We start from the raw sequence: 23763 nt of genomic DNA on the forward strand, positions 1-23763 counted from the left end.
CAATCATCATCACACCATCACCACATCATCACCACCATCATCACCATCACCACATCATCACCATAACCACCATCATCACCATCATCACCATAACCACCATTACCACCACCATCATCATCATTGTCGGTATCATCACCATCGCCACAATCATCATCATCATTATCACACCATCACCACATCATCACCACCATCATCATCACCATCACCACATCACCACATCATCACCATCATCATCACCATCACCATCACCACCATCACCACCATCACCATCATCATCACCATCACCATCATCATCATCACCATCACCACCATCATCATCACCATCACCACCATCATCATCATCACCATCACCACCACCACCACCATCATCATCATCATCATCATCACCACCATCACCACCATCACCACCATTACCATCATCATCATCACGATCTTTATCACCACCACCATTGTCACATCATCATCATTAATCAACAGCATTCATCATCACCACCACAACCACCCTCCTCCTCATCATCACTATCATCACCATCACCATCACCAACACCACCATCATCATTGTTATTGTATACTAAATTGACGTAAAGAGTCCGCAGAAATGTCATAGTGAACAAATTTACACAATACAAGACAAAATGTGGGATTGCTTTTTGTATTTAATCATGAGATAACAAAGTGGTACTGTTGACCAAGTTAATTGTACAAATGTAGCATCCAAGCTGCATTTTACTGTTTTACCTTAATGTATACCTAACAAACAAAATTAAAATAAAAGTGCAAGATTAAAAATGACACATACATTTATGTCAATACAATAGATTCCTGTTCAAACTGTAGAAGAGTATGGTGGACGGGTTATCGAGTTGCAAAGCTTATCCCTGTTAGTAATTTTTATATATTTTAAGCAGCAGTTCAAATAAAAATTCTAGAAAATTAAAAAGGAAAGTTTTGCTTTCCTTCAAGACAAATAAATATAATACCGCAAGAAAGTAATAAAGGGATTAGTGTGGGTTTAAAAAAATTGACAGATTGTGGCATGTCTTTGGGTGACTTGGAAAGAAATGAATTAAAGTATTTATGTGTGACAGATCTTTTGTATCACCTTTCTTTATTCATTGAAATCTTGTACTTGGTATCAAGAGACTTGGCTTCTTTTCATGTGTGAAATAAAGCAATCTGTTGAAATCAAATGACCTACATCATTTTGGATTCTTAAGAGAACTGCCGAAATGCAGAACCGTATTTGTGGGGGACATTTATATGGAAAAGAGAATATTAAGTTTCAAGTTTAAGTTTACAGATATGGAGCTCATACCTCTGTAAGACTGAGATTACAAAGATATGACACAGAGAAGTGATTTTCAACTCCATCTATAGACTGTGATTGCAAAGACATGCCACAAGTGTCACATTCTGTAACAAAAGTAAAGACAAACAAGGGCTATCCATCATCAACCGTCGGCCCTCTGTCGCTTCACTTTTGTTAACGATAATAAAAGAGTAAATAAAACACCCTGCCTTGTATGGCAATGGTTTTGTTTTCCCGGTGAAAGTTTAATTCTTAAAAATCTACTGAGTCCTTGGAGAGTGGAATCTGCCCAGCCAGTGGGCAGATTCCAAAAGATAATAAAAACGATTAAACATTCCGTCGTCCTTGAAATACTCCAAAAATACATACCACTTATTAAACTTTTCATAATAATCACTAGACTTGCAACATGATTTTTTTTCTCCATATTAGTTTTAAAAAATAACTTCATACCAAGGTTCATACCTCATAAAATGTTAATATTGGAAGATTATTTCAAAAGCGCAAGGCATCAGGATCTATTAGCTTTTAAAAATTAAGACATGATTATTTGTCCACATTAAGTGCAAAAGTTGTATAAAAGGTGTATAAAAATTGCATAGTTGACATATAAAAAGAGCACCATGGCATACTTATATTGTAATCTACCTTTTTCACGACAACATGAAAGTACATGTACAGAGTGTGTTATGAAATGCAAAGTAACCTACAAAACAATCCATATGAAATTCAGCATTCAGTTATAATGTAGCACCATGGTAGGAGTCACTTAGAAATTCATTTTTTTTTGGTACACCCTGTATTAATCTCTGAAGGAATTAACGGTATGTTACAGTCGTAACAACGGAACCGAGTCCAAACTGACCGATTGCAAGTCACTGGAAGTGACCGAATAGATCTGGGGCCCCGTAACACAAAACTTGGCAATCATCGTAGAATATATTCTTAACGATTGATTGCATTGCCTACAATGTACAATCAATTTTGAAAATCAAGCGTACGATCAATTGCTAGCCTTTGTGTTACGGGACCCTGGTCAGTCTGGAGACAGTGTCGTCAGTGAAACTGTGGCATCACTGAAAACATGCACCAAAGTTGAGTTGTATTGAGATACTTGAATAAATTGAAATAATAGTGAGTTTTGGCTCAGTCCCAGTGACGTATAGGGCTTTCAACGACGAAGGCTTATGGTAAGCCCTTTTAACATTTATTCCTATTTCTTCATATCAAGAAACAGGATTTAGTGTTAAGAAGGGCTTGCCATATGCCTGCACCACGGAAGCCCCCTACATCGTAGAGCCAAAGCTCGCCAATATTTTTGCCAAAGAGCTTTTGCACTGTTATTTCAATAACCAATCAAAATGAAAGAATGAACGATGGTTCTAATATCAAACTGAAAGAATGAATGATGTCGGGTTTGGTTCCAATATTGAACTGAATAAAATGATGATACCATATTCAAATTAAAAATAATCGTCAGTGACAATCCATTCAACAATGTAGTATGTTATCACTTTACGAGGGCAGTGACATCGTGAATCACGTTTATTTGCAAAGACAAACCTTCTGGACAATTCTTTTACAATCTCCAAAGCAACCCATTGTCCTCATTCAAATAAGACAAGTATTACTTTTAAAAAGTAGCAATATTAAAACCACTAAATTAAAAAATTTTGATGAGAGAATGTTTTCTTTTAGAGTGCGGTGATATCACAGAACACGGTAATTGTAAAGATAATAATTCATTGATAATCCAGTACAATGTGCATCAGTCATCATTCATATTGGACAGCCATTACTTGATAAAGCTTGTGCTATAGTAAAAATTAAAACATTTTTAAAATTGATGAGAGAACGGAGGGCAAAGGGAATATAACTCATCCCGGTCACATCAAATGTAATGTCAAGTCTTGGTATGTAGTTTAGGAGTAACAAATGCACATTCGCATTCGGGGGCTTGATCGTGGTCATCGATGCGCTCAGTTGGCGGCGCAGGAGCGTGTATCGACGTCGCCTTCAAAGAGGCCGGCGGACATGTTGATGAGGTCGTCGTTGACCATGATGTCACGCATGCAGCCGACGTAGTGGGCGTTGACCACGATGCCGGGATGATTACCTTCCTCACCATCTTAAGAGAGAGAGAGAGAGAGAGAAGAAAGGCAAAATGTTTTATTGCTCTGAATACTCATAACGCACAGACACACATTCTTAATCGTGGAAAAATACTCGTAAATCTTGCAAAAATAGATATCAATAAAAAGGCATTTTATAGGGTCAAAGTCAAAGATTGATTTGTAATAGACCTGTTCACTACCTTGAATATACCTTGAACATACCTTGAAGCACTACAATTCCATCTTCACGTAGATGGATATTAGTGTGGCAGGGTTTGGGGGGCTTTGTAGCCCATTAATAACTCAATTTCGATAGTCTCTGTTTAAAGTTGAGGAGTGTGGACGATTTGATGGCTTCTTCAGGGAGTTTAGAATATAGAGTCTAGAATATTCAAAAATTGTTTTCATACTTTTTTCATGAAAATTTGTCCTTGACTTCAAAGCTTGTCAGACATTGCAACAAGTAATGTAGTAGTTTATTTATTACAAAAAGATATTAAAAGAATACTTTGTTATTGCACGGTTCCCAGGAAAGAAACATGCATATTTGAATCAATGAGTAAAGAATTGAATGTCATGGCTAATTTTATGTGGTAATTAATATTTTACTTTTAAATTCACTTTCTATATTTCATCTCTAATAGTACTTTCATCTTTATCCTGAAACTTTGTTAAAGAAGTGGTTTCCATGAAAAGAGAAAAAAATGATGCAAATATTTTATCCTCCATCTGGCACGTGATCAGTATCGCAAAACCCAAGCAATAAGACATATCCTTATTTAAGACATTCCGCATCATTAACCTATCAAGACATACACATTCAAATAATTTTGCAAAGCTTCAGAAAATGACAGGCACTTTTGGTGGGATTTACCAAATTAACAATCAGCTTTAGAGCAGATATGAACCAATAGCGCCATCTCGAGTCCTCAACTACTCGTACCTGGCCAGTTTCCTGACCCATAATGCTAGTGTAGTCTAGTAATATAGACCCACTTTTAAAATGATAACAAACTAATTGCCGGGTAACTACTCAATACATTCACACCGCAATAATTATGTTACCAAGTAGCAAAACAACTACTTTTCCTCTCAAAACATTTTGGTTTCTCTATACAAATACAATTATGGATCAATTTATTCTCTGTAGTATTAGTAGATATTTGAAAATGTATATTTTAAGACTATGTATTTATAACACACAGTCAATGAGAGACTACACACAGTCCACTCCCCCTTTAAAGGATAAGTCCACCCCAAGAAAAAGTTGATTTGAAAAAAGGGAGAAAAATCCAACAAGCAAAACACTGAAAATTTCATCAAAATCGGACGTAAAATAAGAAAGTTATGACATTTTAAAGTTTCGCTTAATTTAACAAAACAGTTATATGCACATCCTGGTCGGTATGCAAATTGGCAGGCTGATGACGTCACCCACTCACTATCTCTTTTGTATTTTATTATATGAAATATTCTTATTTTTTCCTCCTTGTCAAGTGAAACAAAGTTTTATTTCTCCCTGAACATGTAGAATTACCATTATTTTAACAGTTTATGGTGAAGTTAAGTTGGTCCTTATTGTCAAATCTGTAAAAATTGAAATATTGTATAATTCAAACAATAAAAAACAAAAGAAATAGTGAGTGATGGACATCATTCATTTGCATGGACATCTCTCATTTGCATATTGCTGAGTTGTGCATTTAACTGTTTTGTGAAAAATAAGCGAAACTTTAAAATGTCATAACTTTCTTATTTTACATCCGATTTCGATGAAATTTGCAGCGTTATGTTTATTTTATTTTTCTCTATCGATTCAAATCAACAATTTTTTGGGGTGGACTTGACCTTTAATAATGATTGCTATTTACCTGGCAATCCTCCAAAGTACAGAGGATCATTGGTGTTAGCAGCCGTGGCTCCGCTCGGACCGGTCACGAGCTCACCCTCGTCTCCGTCGACGGTGATTTGCAGGAGAGAGCCCTCTTTGGTCACTGTAGGAAAAGTGGATGAGAGAGAGGGGAAGGAATAATGACATATTTTCCTTCATGATAAACTCCTTCTGTTAATTGTACCACCATGCAAACCTTCACAGGCAACTACTCATTTTGTTGATATTTCTGCTTTTCCAGCGTGAATCTAGCATCAAGGTCACTTTCACAACATACCATTCCCCGTGAATTGACATCATCATCATTGGTTTAAGTTGCCATTTTCTGGGCGACAAGACATTTGCTCCTGCGACATCTGTTCCGGTCTTATTGTCTCAGATTATAACAGAGATTCTGATTCAGAATAATGTAAAGATAGTGGAAGCGTGGTGGTGAAGCGGTTCTGACTCTCGCCTTGTAATCAAAGGGTCGTGTATTCTAATCCCACCATGGCCTAGTGTCTTTTGGCAAGGCGTTAATCCATAATTTGCCACTCTCCACCCAGGTGTTAAATGGGTACCCGGTAGGATGCGAAAGCCTATGTAGAATGCCTAGCAATTGAGTCGTGGAACTCTCCAGGGAGTGGAGAAGGTGCATACATTGTAGGCGGGCATGCAAGGATCCGATGACCAGGGTAATAATATATCTGTAAAGCGCTTACAGACGTCGTTTCGATGTATTAAGCGCTATATAAATGCGGAATATTATTATTATTAAAATGATTAGGGTTTATTTAGTTTTGGCTTAACGTGCAGATTTTCCATCGGAGTAATTGAACCCCTTTCTGTTCTCCTAAAGATACCTTCTTCGACGATGTCTTCGCATCACTTGATACTTACCTAGTAGGTCGTGCCAGTTGCCATCACAGAGGAACGCAGAGCCTTCTGGCGGCAGGTAGGTCGCTTCTATGACACCTGCACCGTTCTGAACCCTGAAGAACAGCTGTGGACGTTTGAGAAATATAAAATGAAATTAGGACTGAGACATCACTGATACTGCTTAATCCATCAAGATAAAATCTATTCTGAGGCACACCATTACTCTGACTATTAACCCGATTTTGGCTTGAGCTGCTGCTTTCAGCACTCACCGTCTTAAAGGAATTAATCCTGCCAGGTACCCATTCACTTCATCTGGGTTGACTTTATCTTTTGGCTCAGTTAGTGACTGTGTTTGCCCTTCGCATTCCAACATTGCTTCCATCATCAGTAGCATTGTGGACTACAACCGGGGGGCCGTTTCATAAAGCTGTTTGTAAGTTAAGAGCGACTTTAAGAACGACTGGTGAACCTTTCTTCACGCGTAACCATCGTCAATGAATATACCATTTTACCCCGCATTTTCCACAAGAAAGGATCACCAGTCGTTCTTTAAGTCGCTCTTAACTTACAAACAGCTTTATGGAACACCCACCAGGGCACCAGTTTTCACCAGTCCATTTGAAATAATCTTTCGGAATATTACAGATCTCACTTACATATCTCCTTATCTCCCATTCAACATTTATGAAAGCCATTTCTAAATTCTAAAACAAAAGTTTCTTAATGTCATTTCTGTGGCATTTCTGTTAAAATATGCAACAGGAACTTCCCATAAAGTTACCTAAAACCCAAGACAAGCTTTATAATCCCTTCATCCCTAACCCTAGCTCTTACCTGTCCATCGATGAGCTCGAGGGAAGCAAAGTCCATCTGAGGTTTGGCCACAGAGAAGATGACCCCTGACTTGACCCGAGGCTTGATGGACATACGCACCTCCATTCTTTGGTTGACCCCAAAGGTCTCATCTGAAAAGGGGGACAAAATACAATGGAGAATCAAGAAACTGGAGGATCAGGAACATCTACAGAATTGATGTCTACTATCAACATAATACATGGTTCCCGCAGAAATTTGAAAACAGAATTCCATTACTTTTCCATGACTAAATTGCTGCTTTCCATGACGTCCCGGGAGTTAGGTAGAATTTGGGATGTCACAAAACTGGGAAAAATGGAAATCATGAACACCAATTAAAATAGCAGAGTATGAGAGTTGCGCGACACGACAAACTGGAAAGCTGGCATAGCCGAGAGGTGAATGCAATTCCATGACTTTTCACAAATTTTCCAGATTCCCTGACTTCCACGACCACAAATTTTTCCAGGATTTTCCATGACTGTGGGTACCCTGATAAGATGATCACATTTTCTTTTGCAGAATTGCCATAATCTTTCCATTAAGCAAAGAAATATCAAATTTTTGCAAAACATAAAAATCTCAAAGTGTAGTAAAGATTCAAATTGAACAACTTCTCAAATTTACTTACCAGGGATGACGAATCCCTTGCCGGGACCGAAGTAAACGCCCGGTTCGATGAGTTGAGAGCAAGCCTGGATCTCGTACTCGCTGCTAGGAGTCCCGAATGGAACTCCATCGTTGGCTAAATCTTTCATGCATCCAAGCAGGCCGATCTGGCTGGCTTCCTACAAGACAGAAGTGAAACGGTTTCCAAGATTTTATGAATAGAAATATATATTCACGATCCTGTTACACAAAGGTTAGGAATCAATTACAAGACTTGAACTGTACAATTGATTACATCTGGGGCCCGTTTCATAAAGAGTAACAACTGTTGTAACTTTGCCATTATGGCAACTACCATGGTAACCTTGATTGTGATTGGCTGCTGAGCCCTGTTGCCATTGTAGTTGCCGTAATGGCAAAGTTACAACAGTTGTACCTCTTTATGAAACGGGCCCCTGATTTTACAGGTACCCTGTTCTTTTCAATCAATCTAGCTGATGCCCCGTCTTGATCAGTTGGTTCCTAGACAAAGCCTATGGAATTACAGAATTGGGAGTCAACAGGTTAACCCCTTGCCCATCGAAACTGGGTGTCCCTGTACAAAGCCTATGGGAAATACAGAATCCAGACATCAAAGAGTTAACTGGTACGAAGCTAAGATAGTTTTACACAACTTACATTGACATCGTTGTTACTGATCGTAAGCGTCCTGTTCAGGCCGCCCCAGAAGAAAGGGGATGTGGTTTGCAGAAGACGAGCACCTGGACCACTGTTGCCACTCGCAACCAACTCTCCATCAATGTACAGCTCGCCCTCTGTCCTCTTACGATATGTTCTGATCTATAGTATAAAAGTGGGAGAAAAGGGAAATACAATCAGTGAACAGTGATCTAAATTGCTTCAGGTCTCGCATTTCATTTCCCATTCTCTTCTAGAACTAGTTACTGGTAGTTAAATATTGTGTTGGAACTAAGGAAATGGGTAGAACCACTATACAAACGGGCTACGTGGAAAAATTACTATTATGATTATTATCATTGGAACAGATTGGTGAAAGAAACAAAAAATGATATCAAGTTTTACATATGTAGTTCAAAGGTTTCATCAATTGGAGGGGCAACCGAAGATTGTTAAATGTTGCTTACTTTGTTTTGACCCACATGACCCCCCCCCCCCCATAAAAATATTTTCATTGGTGATGCAATTGCCAAAACAGGCATCAGGTTAACATGAGATTAGTTTTGCAACAATCCTCTCTTAACCCTTATTAAACTGGGGGGGGGGGGGTCAATTTGACCCCCCCTCAACAAATTTTGTCACTACGCTGTCGCACGATTTTTTTTTACTGCGCCGCTCACCGACTTTTTACTTTCAAGTCTTGCGCATCTTTTGAGACCAAATTTGCAACGCCCGGGTACGTGGTTCCAAAATTACGCAACGTTTTGTAGGTGCATGTCAGACCAGAAATTGCTCAAAAACGTGATTCCGTGTAAAAAGTCAATGCAAATTGTGTTTTTCAACCAAAAATCATAAATGTATGATAATTTTTAGTTTTGTTGGTTTAAATGGATTTATATTATGCTATTTATGATCGCAAAAGGGTCCACGACAAAGTTCATCGGGAAAAACAATAAAAAAACAAAGGTTTGAAAAAACAAAGAATACATAAGAATTTAAAAAACAATAAAGTACATAAGAAATTAATTATATTTTTGCTATTTTTTGTAGATATTTGTTAGAAATGTAATAATTGATTCTCCCACCAAAAATTAGCATTCTACTAGCTATACAAATTGAGTTAAAGGCAAATACATACACAAAAAAACAAATTCATAGCATATTTCATATGCCTATTTGCATAATTAATAAAAAATATTATAAAAATTGTTTTTGAAAATTTTACTATACACTCTTGTAGTTTAAATCCGGCTCTACGCGCTTGCAAATTTTCGCGGCGATTGCGCAATCAGCGGCCGAGATCTGAGGGGGGTATATACTGGTCCGAAATAGCCCAGTTAAGATAGGGTTAAGCCATTATTTTCTTTAAAGTATACACACAAAGAAAATTCACGAAAGTGATGATTATAGACAAATTATATATGAATGGAAAGGTCTTGTCTTTTTATACACAAATATGTCACTAAAAAGTCTTATCGATGTCGTGGAAATGCAAGAAATGAAATTATTAGAGACCATTCTAAGCCCCCCAGCCGCCCCCCAGACCGACAGTTCACGCAGTGAAAACAGTCGAGAATAATGACGTCACACAATAATCGAGCTCATCATCCCTCTGTGCATAATACACTGAATCACCTTACTGACCTCTTCAATATCTTCCGAATTTACCGTTTTCTTCATGTAATGTGACATCCGAATTCTGTTTTCGACAACTTCAGACTATAAGGGAACCAGAACTGTGTTATTTTGCCCGTTTTTTATTGAATTGTGAACTGGAAAGATCGATTTTGTCCACTCGACAGTCTTCGTTGTGTTGCTCTACTAACTATTGAAAAACTCCAAGCTGCACGGTCCCATTCACTTGCTCCCGATGCATGTTGCAGGCTACGCTGTTTGATCCAGTCAAAAGTCAAGGTAAGCATGTTTGGAAACTGTACTTGTTCTGACGATGCATTCAGGTCAGATGACAGATACAGATCTGATATAAGTTTAGAATCATGCATTTTGGCATAACTACTATTAAAATTAAAAAGTTTTTATTTTAGAAATAATGTTTTTGTACAATTCCACCCAAGGCAAGGGTTCATTACATGCCGCCACGCACAGAAAAATCAAGCCATAGAAGTCGTGTGTTGTGGACCCAAGAAGTGAGATCCCAGACGCCTCCAGGCTAAGCACGCGCGACCCACTAGTTAGAAATCCACTGCCAAACGCGGTTCGTGGTGCGGGGTTAGTATACTTAATACGTGTGAGTGGCACAATTCCAGCAGATTTTTTCTTCAGATTTCTAAAACTGGTCAGGACTCAGGCAGGCAATTAAATTATTTAGGAGCACTGAGTGGTATGGACCATGGCTGAAAATCTGCTGTTTCAGAGGAATGTTTAAGTTTTTATTATACACAGAATTATATCACCATGATGCCGATGTCATGAAGCCAGACAAATTTTCAGCAGTGATTACCCTGATTCCTGGCCAAAATCACTCACACGTATTGCGAGGTTAGTATTAGTATACTACTAGTACGTATTGCGAGGTTAGTATTAGTATACTAACCACGAACCGCGTTTGGCAGTGGATTTCTAACTAGTGGGTCGCGCGTGCTGGGATCTCACTTCTTGGGTCCACGACTTCTATGGCTTGAATTTTCTGTGCGCGGCGGCATGTAATGAACCCTTGGGTGGGCCAAAATTAGAGTCTGGTGTTTCTTTCTGATTAGAGTGTTGCTGCATATATGTATGCGTAATGCCTTCAACAATGAAGATAAATGCAATCTTTGTAATGACACAGAGACTCAGAGAGCACCGTACCTCAAGTGATGTTCGTGTAGTCTCCACTTCACTACTGGAGTACTGCTACAGCCTACACTACGCTACACACTTACCCGGGTAGGTGTGGCGTACATGTACGGTAGTGTAGCGGTAGTGAAGTGGAGTGGGGCCTACACAAACATCACTTGAGGTAGAGCACCAGTGTTCTGAGTGGAACTTTTCAGGTGTCTAAACCTACTATCATTTGTTGTTGACCGGGAATTACATGCCACCGCACGTCATCAATCATCACGATAATTAAATTCATACTTTGATTTGATTATTTAAACTATTTCTTTTTTTCTCTCTTCTACACACAGATCTGCACAATTGCTAACTCTGGTGACTTCTGGTCTCTGCTTGCTACCTCAATCTGGGAGATTCCATCATGTCCTTTTACTATGATTTGGATATAGCCATTTTTTTCTTCACTCTTTCCAGGACCTACGGTTTGCAAGTTGTGGAATGATAATGATACAAAAGAAAAAATTTCTTTATCAATCTTGGAAACAATTTTGAGCACAGTTTTGGAGAGAACTAAGAAATTTTACTCGGACAGGAATACAGCTTGTCAAAAATAATAACACACAATTTAAAACGAAAGAACAATTTTAATGTTACTAGGGCATTTTGCGAGAAATGTTATACTCAATCACACGTCCCAAATCAAGGGAAAGTCCTTTGATTAAACATGTAGTTGAATTGCGATTGCAACTCGACCTTATTACGCTTGAATTTGAATTTAAGACTTACGCTTGATTTGCAATTGAACATAAGTTTCTTGCAGTGCCCCATAATTATGTTTTGTTATCAGATATTTAACATGCTGATTTTTCTCGAAAGGTATAATATATTTGTCCTTTTAAACGGTATTTGAATATGGGTACGCCTTTTATTTGTTTTCCACAATATTTATTGCATGTATGAACAGAAGTGAAATATTTATTGTGAAGCACTGTGAATGTTGTGTGATGGTTCATCATCAGACTGAAAGCCTGGTGGATGTGAGGAAGTGGCCTGGATGAAAGAAAAGTGAACATGTGTCCAATTACTGATTTGCATATTCTAAGACAATTTTGTTTCTGGATAAATTTTGCTATGCATTCCCTACATTAAGAGTAAAGGAGAAGTCCACGCAATCAAAAATTCATTTGAATTTAAAGAAAAATAACAAGATATTGCAGGAAATTTCATAAAAACTTTGATTCAAATTTATATAATTACTATTTTAACAGTTCCGTAAATATAACCTATTGTGATCAGATGAAGAGTTTCCTATCGTCAAATCTGCAAAGAATAAAAAACAAAATGCCACAAAAAATAGAAACGAATGTGATGTGAGTGACAACTCTAATTTGCATATCATTGTTTTGTGTATATGACTGTTTTGAGTAAAAACAACAAGGGAAATCACTCTATTCAAATAATTTTTAGTTGATGTGGACTTGACTTTTAACTCTACCCCTCCCATCCCAAATAAGAGTAGAAATAATCTAATCAAGAACTTGAAAATCAAAAGCAGCAATTAAGAAGCAAGATTTGATAAATACAGGTCTGAATAGAATTTCACAAGAAAATAAAAAGAGAAAAAAAAGATGGGTAGGGACGGGGAAGGAATAAAAAAAAAATACCCAGAAAAAAAAAATCCGAGTTTCGAACCAGGGTCCTCGCACATGACAAAACAATGGCCAACGCATTTGGCCACAGACCATCGCCCTAACAGGAAGGCATTTTTAAGATATATGAAAGAAAGTCCGCTCGCCGCTGTTTCCTAATAATGCTTCGGCAATTCAACTGCAATTTCAGTCATTTCGCGATGGATATTGCCGTGTTTTTTTTGTGATTCCTGACTTTGCTACTTAATGAAATTTCATAATTTTTGTTCAGTCATAAAGAAGAATGTCTATGCTTTATATTGACTATAACATTAATGTGACGCAAGTGTGATTTCTACGTGAAAATATGCTTTGTTTATTCACCTATATTTCTTGAAAAAAAAAAAAAAATTCTAAGCTAAATATCGGTCACCAAAATACGTTAAATGTGCACTTTTTTTCACTGTTCAGTAAATTCAAACTTTTATCTATATAACAAGACCAATCTTAAGAGGAATAAACAATTCTAAGAGCAAAAAACGCTGATTGGAAAGATCGTCTCCAATGGGCTGCTGTCAGCTCAGCTGCTCACTGCTCATTGTGTGACGTCACTCAGCTGGAGCTCGCAAGAGGACCGGTGGAAGGCAGAAATATGGCATGAAAATAAATCATTTTTGAGAGCTGATTTCTGCAATCTCTGATCACTATTTTGAAAAGTGAAGTTATATATCTGATTAGTAATACTTCCCCTTTACAATGATGACCACATAAAGTCATTATAAAATACTTTTGATTCTTTGGATGTATACTTTAAAGCTTCATTCCCAAAGCCTACAGCACAAAAGTTTACAATTTATGCTAACTCTCCAACCATTGGAAATTACCATGGTAACAATGTGCAACAGCCAATCAGGATCAAGGAATTAATCATTGGATGATTCACTCGACAGAGCCCTTTTAGAGAATTCCATATGCATATGAGGAAACCGGTGCTCAGGATCCATTTAACACAGAGTTAAGCACAGGTCATGATTTGCTGGCTGCACCGTTGCATTGTTTATTGGGAAAAATCTATCTCCAGTTTATTCCACTTTCTTGTTGATGACAACGGTTCATACTGTGAGCGCCGACCTCTCCACTGGAGTTGATCAGCTTACTTACAGTTTACATAATAAATATATTTACAATACTTGTCTTTAATAATCAACTCGTATTTGTTACTTTGGGCAATTCCATAAAATAATCAACTGTTTTGTACGACCGACCCCCGTCTTTTTTCACCTCATAAACTGATAAAGTCATGGTCCTTTGAGAACATTATAGACTGTCTAACCAGAAATCAGAGATAGAAAATTCCATGAAGGTCCCATAAATATGAGGTTGGACGTACATATTTTATGGAATTGCCCCTTTGTTACATGTAGGGAGCCCTAACTACAAGCTCTTGATTCTTTGGACTCCCTAACCAGTTTTTACTTTGTATTTGATGTATTGTTCTTTGAATATCATTGCAAATTCATCCTGTTTTAAAAAATGGATGAATCAATAAATGAAGTGAAACATTCAATCAAAACCTCTTACCGTATGCCACTGGGCATCGTTGATTGTGCGACCGTCCTCGGGCTCTAGTCTCAGATTCCCCGATCCAAGATTAAAGACCATAACGGGACGACCCTCATACAAGAACAGCGTCAAGATGTCAATCTGGGAATCGTCTGCAGCGTAGTACATGAGACCATTGCGGGCACCGGTTCGCACAGCAACGGAAATGTTGTATCTGAAAGTTGCGAGGGAAAAACATTTCACAGAATGTATGTACATGTATGTACAGTAAAAGATTATTCCAATAAACAAAGATCAAAATCAATTCAATAATATACAAATAGCGAATAGGCATGAGTGCGATGGTGCGAGATTTCGCATGAGGTGAAAGAAAGATGCTCTATTCAACGAGGCGTTAGCCGAGTTAAATAGAGCGTTTCTTTCTTTCACTGAATGCGAAATCTCGCACAATTGCACGAATAAGAATATTCGCTATTTGTGTTGTACAACGCCTCGGAATTTAGCGAAAATATAAAAAACAAAGAGTTTATCCCTATAGTAATCTATGAAAAGGGAGCAAAAATATTGAAAGCAGAAAGCAAAATCCCACAAGCGCACATGACCTTGGGCAGCCTTGCGCATTTAGCCAGCTGGCTTATACGCGTATTGTTCATTTTTACTGAGCACAATGAATTAAATCGTATTGTGACGTCACCTCCTACAGCCGTGCAACGGTACATTTTGGACGGTACATTTTGGATGGTACGTCTTTTGTGCAACGGTACGAATGTTTGACATTCAGCCTCCCATTTGCTCGCGTACAACAAGCTAAGTAGGCATTGTACAATATATTATTTTGATGAGTGTTATAAAACATTGTACGAATGATAAAAAAGGTGAATTACCCAAATAAGTTAACCGCAAGACAAGTACATGAAGTTAATCAATGGAGAATATTTTTATTTTTACGTTTGAAACCTGTCACATTACTGAGCTCAAGTTCGATATCTTCGTGTAGAGTAACTGTCAACACACATTTTAATGCAGTTCTTGCCAATTAAAATAAATAAAAATATTTGAATTCAACCCCATTTAGGGTTAAAACTTGGTGCTCAAATTTTAGTGCTTCCTCATCCATTCCTTAAAAAAATATGCATTTATAAAGAGCTTTATGAGACATCTTTACCTCAGTTTGATTAGGGAAGAGCTAAAGTCCTCTACAAACACAGATTACCCAAATTATGGTCGGACGAATGGAAGGGTTGCACTTCAGATGGGCAAAAGGATAACTCACGTATTTTTGTACTGTTTCACAATTTGTCTGCCAGGGAACGCCACGTGACTGTCGGCCAGGACGCCAAACTGGACAGCGCCCTCGTTTGATGGGTCTTCGGGAGCTTCCTCTGGGTTGGACGATAGGACGCAAGGCCCGTCGTTGCGCATGGACGGCGGAGTCGACGCTCCTTCGGTCGAGGCAGCATCTGTTGGGGCGGGGGAGGTGAGGGTTGCTTCGTCTTCCGTGGCGTTGCTCGACAGCAACGGATCGCAGAAGCCGTAGAAAGCATTGAAGTGTCTCATACGGTTGGCAAAGGTGATTTTTCTGTAATTTGATTGGAAGGCACAGATTATGAATAAAACTTTGTGTATATATGCTATACAGAGGTGACGCCTGTACACAACAGAATCAGGTCTGGGGAAGAATAATCCAGTTATCACTGAAATAACTTAGGAATAGATATTGAAATAACCTGCATACTTTGAATATTTACACTTCATGCTATTTAAAAACATGAAGTTAAATTGTGAAACAGTGTAATGAATAGTGGCTGAAATGACAGATATGGACCAAAGACTCCTGCAAAACTATGACAACATTGTGAGGCAAACATTTTACTCTATGGTATTTTTTGTGATTTTATTTTCTGTGATGTAGCACTGTTTGGGAGTTCTTAAGATATGGCCTTTGAGTGTATCATATCTTATGCAAACGTAAAACATATTGCATGAATGAATTAATAAAATTAATACATATTTGCCATCCCGCACAGTTGTAAGGTTACTTGACAACAACTTACTCATATTTGCTGGATATATCTGCAAGACATCCAATGAAAGGTGCATTGGCTGCCGGTGGAACAGTAATAGGTCCCAAGTCGTATCCCTCAGGAACACCACCAACAAAGAGCATGCCAGCTGTCTTCATACCACGGCTATTAAAGGCTTCCAACACCGGACCGTTATCATCGACCGACAGGGAGAGTCTAGAAGTACAAATACAGAGGGTCAGAATCTGTGCACATGTAGGTTTATTTTTAATTGGTCTAATGCCACTTGGTCCAATTAACCATCTCATATACTCTCATCCGGTCTACCATCAGTTCCTCCACTATCCACATGGTCTAATTGCCATTTCATCCACTCACCATTTCGTCTAATAACCAGTTGGTCCAATAGACATTTAGACTGTATACCGTTTGGTCTAATTGGACTAAGTGTTAATTGGGCGAAATGAATGATAATAAAATGGACATTAGACCAATTGATAAAGAGCCAAAACGGTCATAGACGAACTGGTGATTAGACGAAGTGATGACTGGACCAAATGGTTATTATTAGACCAAATTGTTGTTAGACAAAAGGTTGGACGGAATAGCATCAGACTAAATGAAGGTAGACCATGTGGTGAGTGGACGAGTTGGCACTAGACGAATGGGCAATTTACCCTTATGCACAGCATAAAAATAAAGACTTATTTCTTAAAATATAACCCCAATCAATGAAATGTGGAATTATGACAAATATGATTTACAAGAACTTAATGTCAAAATTGTCAACTCTGATGATTTCAGTGAAATATACATGGTTTTGATTGGCTGAGAAGCATCGGTATTATCAGGGAACGATAATTTGTCAGTGCTGACAATATTCACAAAACAGTGCCTTAATTAACCTTTTTCTAATGCAATATGTTACATTAATATGAAATAATACAATGTGCAAGGTTCTTCCGGAGAGCCTGCAGCAGTTTTCTTGGAGGATTTTAAAAGTTTGGACAAAGGGGAAACCTTTTCTTAATTGAAGAAAAGCTTCTTGGATATCAGACATGCAAGTGATAAACCAACATAATTCTACATTTAAAAAAAAATCAAATTATGAATGGAAGGTTTTCTTTTACAATAGTCATTGGAAAAAATTGAGTGGAAAATCAAATAATTGTAGCTCTGATGAACAATGTAGAGTGCATCTCTTTAATGAGGATAAATGACTGTCTTCGTCAATTTACACTTTTTTTTATTATCAATAATTGATTGCGAAAAGCTGTAACATAAAAGTAAACCAAACAATGGCATACCAAAATTTGATGAAAACCAAACAAATTGACATTCTTCTTAGAAAAAAGTACATGAAGTTGAATAATTCAAATAAATCAAGCATATATATACACACACATACATACATGTACGTTTGCATTCATAATATTATTTATATAAAGGGTCATATAGCATGCAGACTAAACACACAGTGGATATATAATGCTATTACAAGTATATTTCATACTTAAGAGAGGCATTACATACGATACCTACGATTACAAATTGTAACAATACATGTGCATGCATACATACATTAAAAACACAAACACATATTCTAAATATTCTGATATATATATATATATATATGCTTGTACATAGAGTTCTTACAAAAGAGATCGGACACACTGTGCATGTGTATTTAGAGATGTTTATGGGTGCGTTCAGTCGCAACTTTTTACCCTGGAATCACGATTTGAAATGTTTTAAAAACGTTTCTGCGGAATTATGGTTGGGTTTAATCAAAAGTAAAGATAAATGTGCTTCAAAACACATACCTGTACATGTAATGTACATGTACATGAAATGCAGAAAAAAGGGTAAAGAAAGCTGTTTCTGCAAGATCACGTTCGAAAAAGGTCAATTAAACGGGACAGTGTTTCGAATCATGAGGTCACCATGTCAGCCTTTATCACGTTCATGCCAAACTGCACCCTGCAAGTTTTATTCTTCACCTTCGCTTTACACAGTAGCAGCATGTACTGAACATCGAAGGTGCGACGCAGTGATGCTTTAAAGTTGACCTATATTTCCTGGGTCAAACTGAGCACTATGACGCGCAATGGCGAGGCTGGAAGTGAAGGAGAAACAGCATTGGAAAAGGGTAAATTTAACCCTGATTCTGCAGTTACCGTGATTAAAATTTGTGTTTTGAATCATGAATTCATGTTTGTGATTCTAGCTTATGAGGTCACTTAAACACAGCCAAACAGCTTTAGTTTTGTTGTATTTTTTATCCATGACAAAGAATTTATAAGTCTTGGGGGGAATAAAATTCTGCTAGTGTGAATAAGGAGGAGAACACAGCATTCAGAAGGAGAAGATTCAGCGTCATGAGCTAGCTTGTGAAATTTATAGCTCTTTTTTTTTTATCAGGATTTTGAAAGAGTGATTCAAAATGACTTTTTTATAACTTTTGTGACGGACGTCATCACTATATATTTTTCTTTCATCCAACAGAGATAACTTGGGCCAAATACCCTAAAGCTAGGCAATTAATTGTTCAACTTACATGTACTTATGACTGATTGTAGTTTATAAAATTATATGAAATTAAATGGAAAAAAAAATAAAATCAAGGACTCAGGGGGACTAGGTAGGGAAATGAAGGAACTTAAACTGAGACTAAATACCAGTACCTATGTGGTCAATTTGAAACCCCTACAGATATAGCAATAGGGAAACCTTTTATTAACTTTCAAAAATTCATAATGTAGTTCTAATAGTTATCAAATTTTATTCAAAATTTCACTCTGCTTTTTATTATTTTTCTTTTTTTTTCAAAGAAGTTTTCATTTGTGTTTGATTCCCTATTAATTGAGCTATTAATGGACGAGTTGATAAACAAAAATTAAGAATTGCAAGAATTCAGACTAAGAAGCACAACAACAGCAAATTTGAAAAAAAAAGCGTTTGAACTTCAAATAAAGGGTGGGGGAGGGGTTGTCACAATCACTTGCAACTAATGGTTACTTGTAACTAACATGGAAACATTGATTGCGATTGGCTGCTGAGCCGTGTTACGCCACCATAGTTGCCATAACGGTAAAGCTACCATAGTTGCGACTCATTATGAAATGGGTCCTAGGTCAGATAAAACAGAAAGTGCAAAAATGGAAAATAAAACGTAAGAAAATCAAACAAAAAAAAGGAGAAAAGTTGTTGTTAAACTGTGGATAACACAATCAGGCAAACAAAACATAAGCACACGAGCAAGCCATCAGATGCTGGGTTAGGTAATATATAAGCTACAAAGGGATAAACAAGCTAAAACTAAAAACAACTAATCTACGGAATTCTAATAAATAATATTCAACTACTTACTCATCCTCAGGCCTAATAGGTTATACAAAAGTATGATATGGCAGCGAGGAAAAAGATTGGGAAGAATATATGATCATTTATCAGAACGCAGGAATGGGTTTTTGCAAGGGAGAACGGATTATAGAATATAAAGTAGCAGTCTGGGGTTTTCACAAAGATTGTGTACAGGAACAGTGGGTGATTTCAAAGTCCTGTGTTTGCCTTGGTGTTGGTGTTTGTGTTGAAATTTGGATTGCTTCCCCTAGCTCCAAAACTTATTCAGAGTTTGTAAAACTGATCCAGATCACATTATTGACATCTCAACAACTAGTGAGTGACTTTTCGGGACCATCTTTATTTTACGTTTGATGTTATAATCGTGTAAAAATTGACCTAACACCAACACCAAAAGGTCAACACTGAACTTGAAATCACCCAATGTGTTTGAGACCCGCCATCCCAAAACCAAGGATAAGTCACCCAAAATGAATTTTGAGATTTTTATTGAGCTTGAAAAAGGCACATCCAAAGCTTTAAATTGATACATAACTTGTCAAAATTGATCAACAATAACCCACTCAAGTACTTGATTGAATGTTTAAGGAATTCAGAAAGAGCTTCAAAGAATAGGAGAAACATGGTTTGAAGTCTGGGATTCACCCAAGCATGAGATGTGCACATAGTACAACTTTTTATGGACAAAAAGTCCGTATAAAGGTGGTGTCAAAGAAACTCTTGTATCTTGTCTTTTATCTCAAATAGCAACCTCAAATTTTTGAGAGTACGAGGAAGAAAATCACTATTTCAGATTAGCTTACTTTTTTATTTATAAATGTCGAAGAGCATTTACTATTTTGGCTATTTACTGAGGACCTTCTCTATTAACTTAGTGTTGGTATTGGGGTCACTGGTCCCATTTAAATTAAATGACTCATCAAACATTGAAATTGTGATCAGGGCCCCGTCTTACAAAGAGTTACAATTTCCGTCAAATCTCGAGTATATGGAAATCCATCAATGTCATAATCTTTTCTTTTGGAATTTTGCTCAATGTCCTTTGAGAAGCATACTGAATTGTCAAGAAAACAGTGAATGTATGAATACATGTCTTTTCTAGAAAATATTATGACAAAAATGCATTTTAGATGTTGACGTTGCTGGCTTTCCATAGTTGCGATTGATCGGATCGATCGCAACTGTTTGTAAGTCTGGCCTCTGGTATACACCGATTAAAGCTTTTAATTGTGAACAAATGTAAATGAACATACACACTGCTGTGTTAAATTAATGGGGCAGGAAAGATTCAATATGGTGTCCTACTACTACACCCTCCAAATAAAAAAATAATAATAATCCATTTAAAGTAAGTTGGGAAGAGGGGAAACTATCTTAAATTGATCCAAAAAAATAGTTCTCTGAAAATTCAAAATACAGTGAAATCATAACCTTTTGATTTATGCTTTAATTTTGTTATCCTTCAAAATGAAAAAAAAAAATTGTGCTGAAGATGTTGCTGGAATGAAAAAGTGACACACACACAAAAAAAATATCATTAGTTTTTTACATTTTTGTAACTTTTTAATTGTGAAAAAAATGAAGCAACAAAGTCATACACTTTCAGAAATGGAATCAGGGGTATCAGTTTCATTTATCATTTTGCTTTGAGCAAATGACAAGGTTTTCAGTAGCTTATAGCAAATTGGCTATGAAAATTTGTATCACGAAATGCCCCGCACTCCATGATATTACTACTACTAATAATATAGGGTATTTGTATAGAGCACATATCATCATTTCCCATAAAGTGCAACCAATAAAATGTTTATTTCAGTAGCTTATAACAACACAAGTAGTGGCTTCTAACAAGGTCAAGGTACAGCATTATGAGGTGTGCACATGATAAATATATGCCTAATCTACTTATTCAAAAAGCAAAATGAATATAATTACAGTAGCTGAGGACAAACTGTAGTATGTAAAATTTCCTTTCTAAGTTCTACAGCAATGAATCAATTAATGATAGTTAGCATAAAATGTCACACTTGCTGTGTATAGTATTTGGGGAAGAGTAACCAGGCTCGATAGATGTGGATGTAAAAGCCAATCTTGCATTTGATAATTTCACCATCCCCCCCCCCCTAAAAAAAAAAAAAAAAAGATGCCATTGATCTAAATCAATCTTATAAACAATTGTCTTATCAATTGTATAAACTGCCTTGTTATGCATGTAATTGGTCAAATTATTAATGTCACCAAAGGCTTTCCATAGTTTAAGCTAATTTGAACCATACACATTCTTTGTAAAGCAACGGGAGTATTTCATGAACAAATAGATTAATTTTACCGACTATTTCGCTCTTAGCCAATAACATACAAGGATTCCAGTACCTAATAACAAATTGCCTTTGAAAATTTGTTTCATGAAACGCTCCCCCAGGACCCTGTTACATGACTTGAACTTGAAGAAAGGAAAATCTTCAAATGTAAATCATGCCTTCAGCAACAACCACCATTGTAATGAGGCATAAAAAAGCATGATCTCAAGATAAAAATCTGATTTGAGCAAGATTACAACTTTCTTAAAAAGAACAAGTATTATGCAATTTGGTTTATATCATCAAATGCAGATACAAATTTGTGAAAGGGAGGCCACTGGGATAAAAAGGAATTATTCAAGTTAATTATGCAAATTGAAACAAAAAATGGTATTCCTCTACTACATTGCACATTAAAAGCTCTACTACATGTAGGTCAATCACTAGCTGTATGTATAATGAGTATATAAATGCATTAAAAAAAACCCACTGTCTACGCATTATGGCATTTGGTATCCTGAATAAGATGATACAACTCTACAATGGTAAAGATCACATGAAATGCGTTTTAATGCAGCCCTATCCAAGGGGGGTGTTTCACAAAGATTTAAGTATGACTTAGAGTCGCACTTCAATGTCTAGTTGCGTGCGGTATAAAAGGCATGACCGTACTGGTCAGATTATGCGAAGAGGACGCGCACTACTGAGTATTGATCAATGAGACTGCGCATTGCATTTCAGATGCGCGTTGGCATTTAAGTGCGATTTAAGTCATACTGAAATCTTTGAGAAACACTCCCCTGGCCCTGAAACATAAAGCTTGAAGATTGATTATGGAGCTGATATTTACAATTGATTGCATTGTATATTGCATATAATCAATTATGAATGTCAACTTAACGATCAATCACTGCTCTTAACCCTATCTAGGCCAAGGTATTTTGGGAGGGGGTGCAGCCTTTCTGTTATAGTGCCAAGGAGGAAAAATTATCTTTATAGTTTTTTAATACAAGTGGTCAATCTCTCTATATAGGAAAGTTTTTTACTGTACACGTCTTCATATTCCTATTTGCAGTATCACCTAGCCAGCCATACATGTATCTAGAACCATCTGGTGGGAGTTTCATAAAGCTTTTCGTAAATTAAGAGCGAATTCAGAAACGACTAGTGAACCTTTTTTACGTGCTGAATAATCACCAATGAACATTTAATGGTGAATGTCATTTACCGCAAGAAAGGATCACCAGTCGTTCTTAAAGTCATTCTTAACTTACGAACAGCTTCATAAAACGGCCCCCGAAAGTATGAAGGATGATATGCATGAGTGTTTTACTTACTCTCGATTAGCTCTTCTTGCTGGGCGACGTACGTTAATGGTGTGCCACATTCCGTCACTGTACGTATTCTCGGGGGTTAGGAGCTCTGCAGTGCTGCCGTCTTTGTGGGCGACGACGAGGACAGCGCCATTACTCATCATGATCGCAACAGAAGAGCTCTGAAGGAGAGAGAGAGAGAGGATAAGGTCAAAGCTCACTTCATGTTTACCTAATTCTCAAATAGTATATTATTAAATTTTGTTTCTTCATATTGATCCTGAAACTTAATATTTTACGTTTCAGCAAGATTTGATTGTCATGGATGTGATGGTGGAGATGGTGATGAGGAGGAGAATGGGAAGGACAATGAGAATGATGATTGCAATAAAAATATTATTAATAGAGAAATAGAAATGGAAAATGAAATTTCCTGAACACAAAACACTTCCTAATCATGACTATCCCACCGCTGCCACC

At 37.1% G+C, this 23763-nt stretch overlaps 1 protein-coding gene across 1 annotated transcript in view; it reads right to left on the bottom strand.

Moving 5' to 3' along the window:
* Positions 1-638: 638 nt before the first annotated feature.
* The window catches only part of LOC129280005 (laminin subunit alpha-like), a 127986-nt gene continuing 104861 nt past the window's right edge, over positions 639-23763 (bottom strand). Inside the window, exons 67-76 of the mRNA XM_064111744.1 lie at positions 23308-23465; positions 16338-16523; positions 15557-15862; positions 14302-14497; positions 8318-8479; positions 7662-7818; positions 7010-7140; positions 6194-6296; positions 5295-5417; positions 639-3437 (exon numbers count right to left, since the gene is read on the bottom strand). Coding sequence (XP_063967814.1) covers positions 3289-3437; positions 5295-5417; positions 6194-6296; positions 7010-7140; positions 7662-7818; positions 8318-8479; positions 14302-14497; positions 15557-15862; positions 16338-16523; positions 23308-23465 — 1671 coding nt within the window. The 3' untranslated portion in view covers positions 639-3288. The remainder of the gene's footprint in view (positions 3438-5294; positions 5418-6193; positions 6297-7009; positions 7141-7661; positions 7819-8317; positions 8480-14301; positions 14498-15556; positions 15863-16337; positions 16524-23307; positions 23466-23763) is intronic.

This window comes from Lytechinus pictus, chromosome 17 (assembly GCF_037042905.1).
Source record: "Lytechinus pictus isolate F3 Inbred chromosome 17, Lp3.0, whole genome shotgun sequence".
In the NCBI taxonomy this organism is placed as follows: Eukaryota; Metazoa; Echinodermata; class Echinoidea; order Temnopleuroida; family Toxopneustidae; genus Lytechinus; species Lytechinus pictus.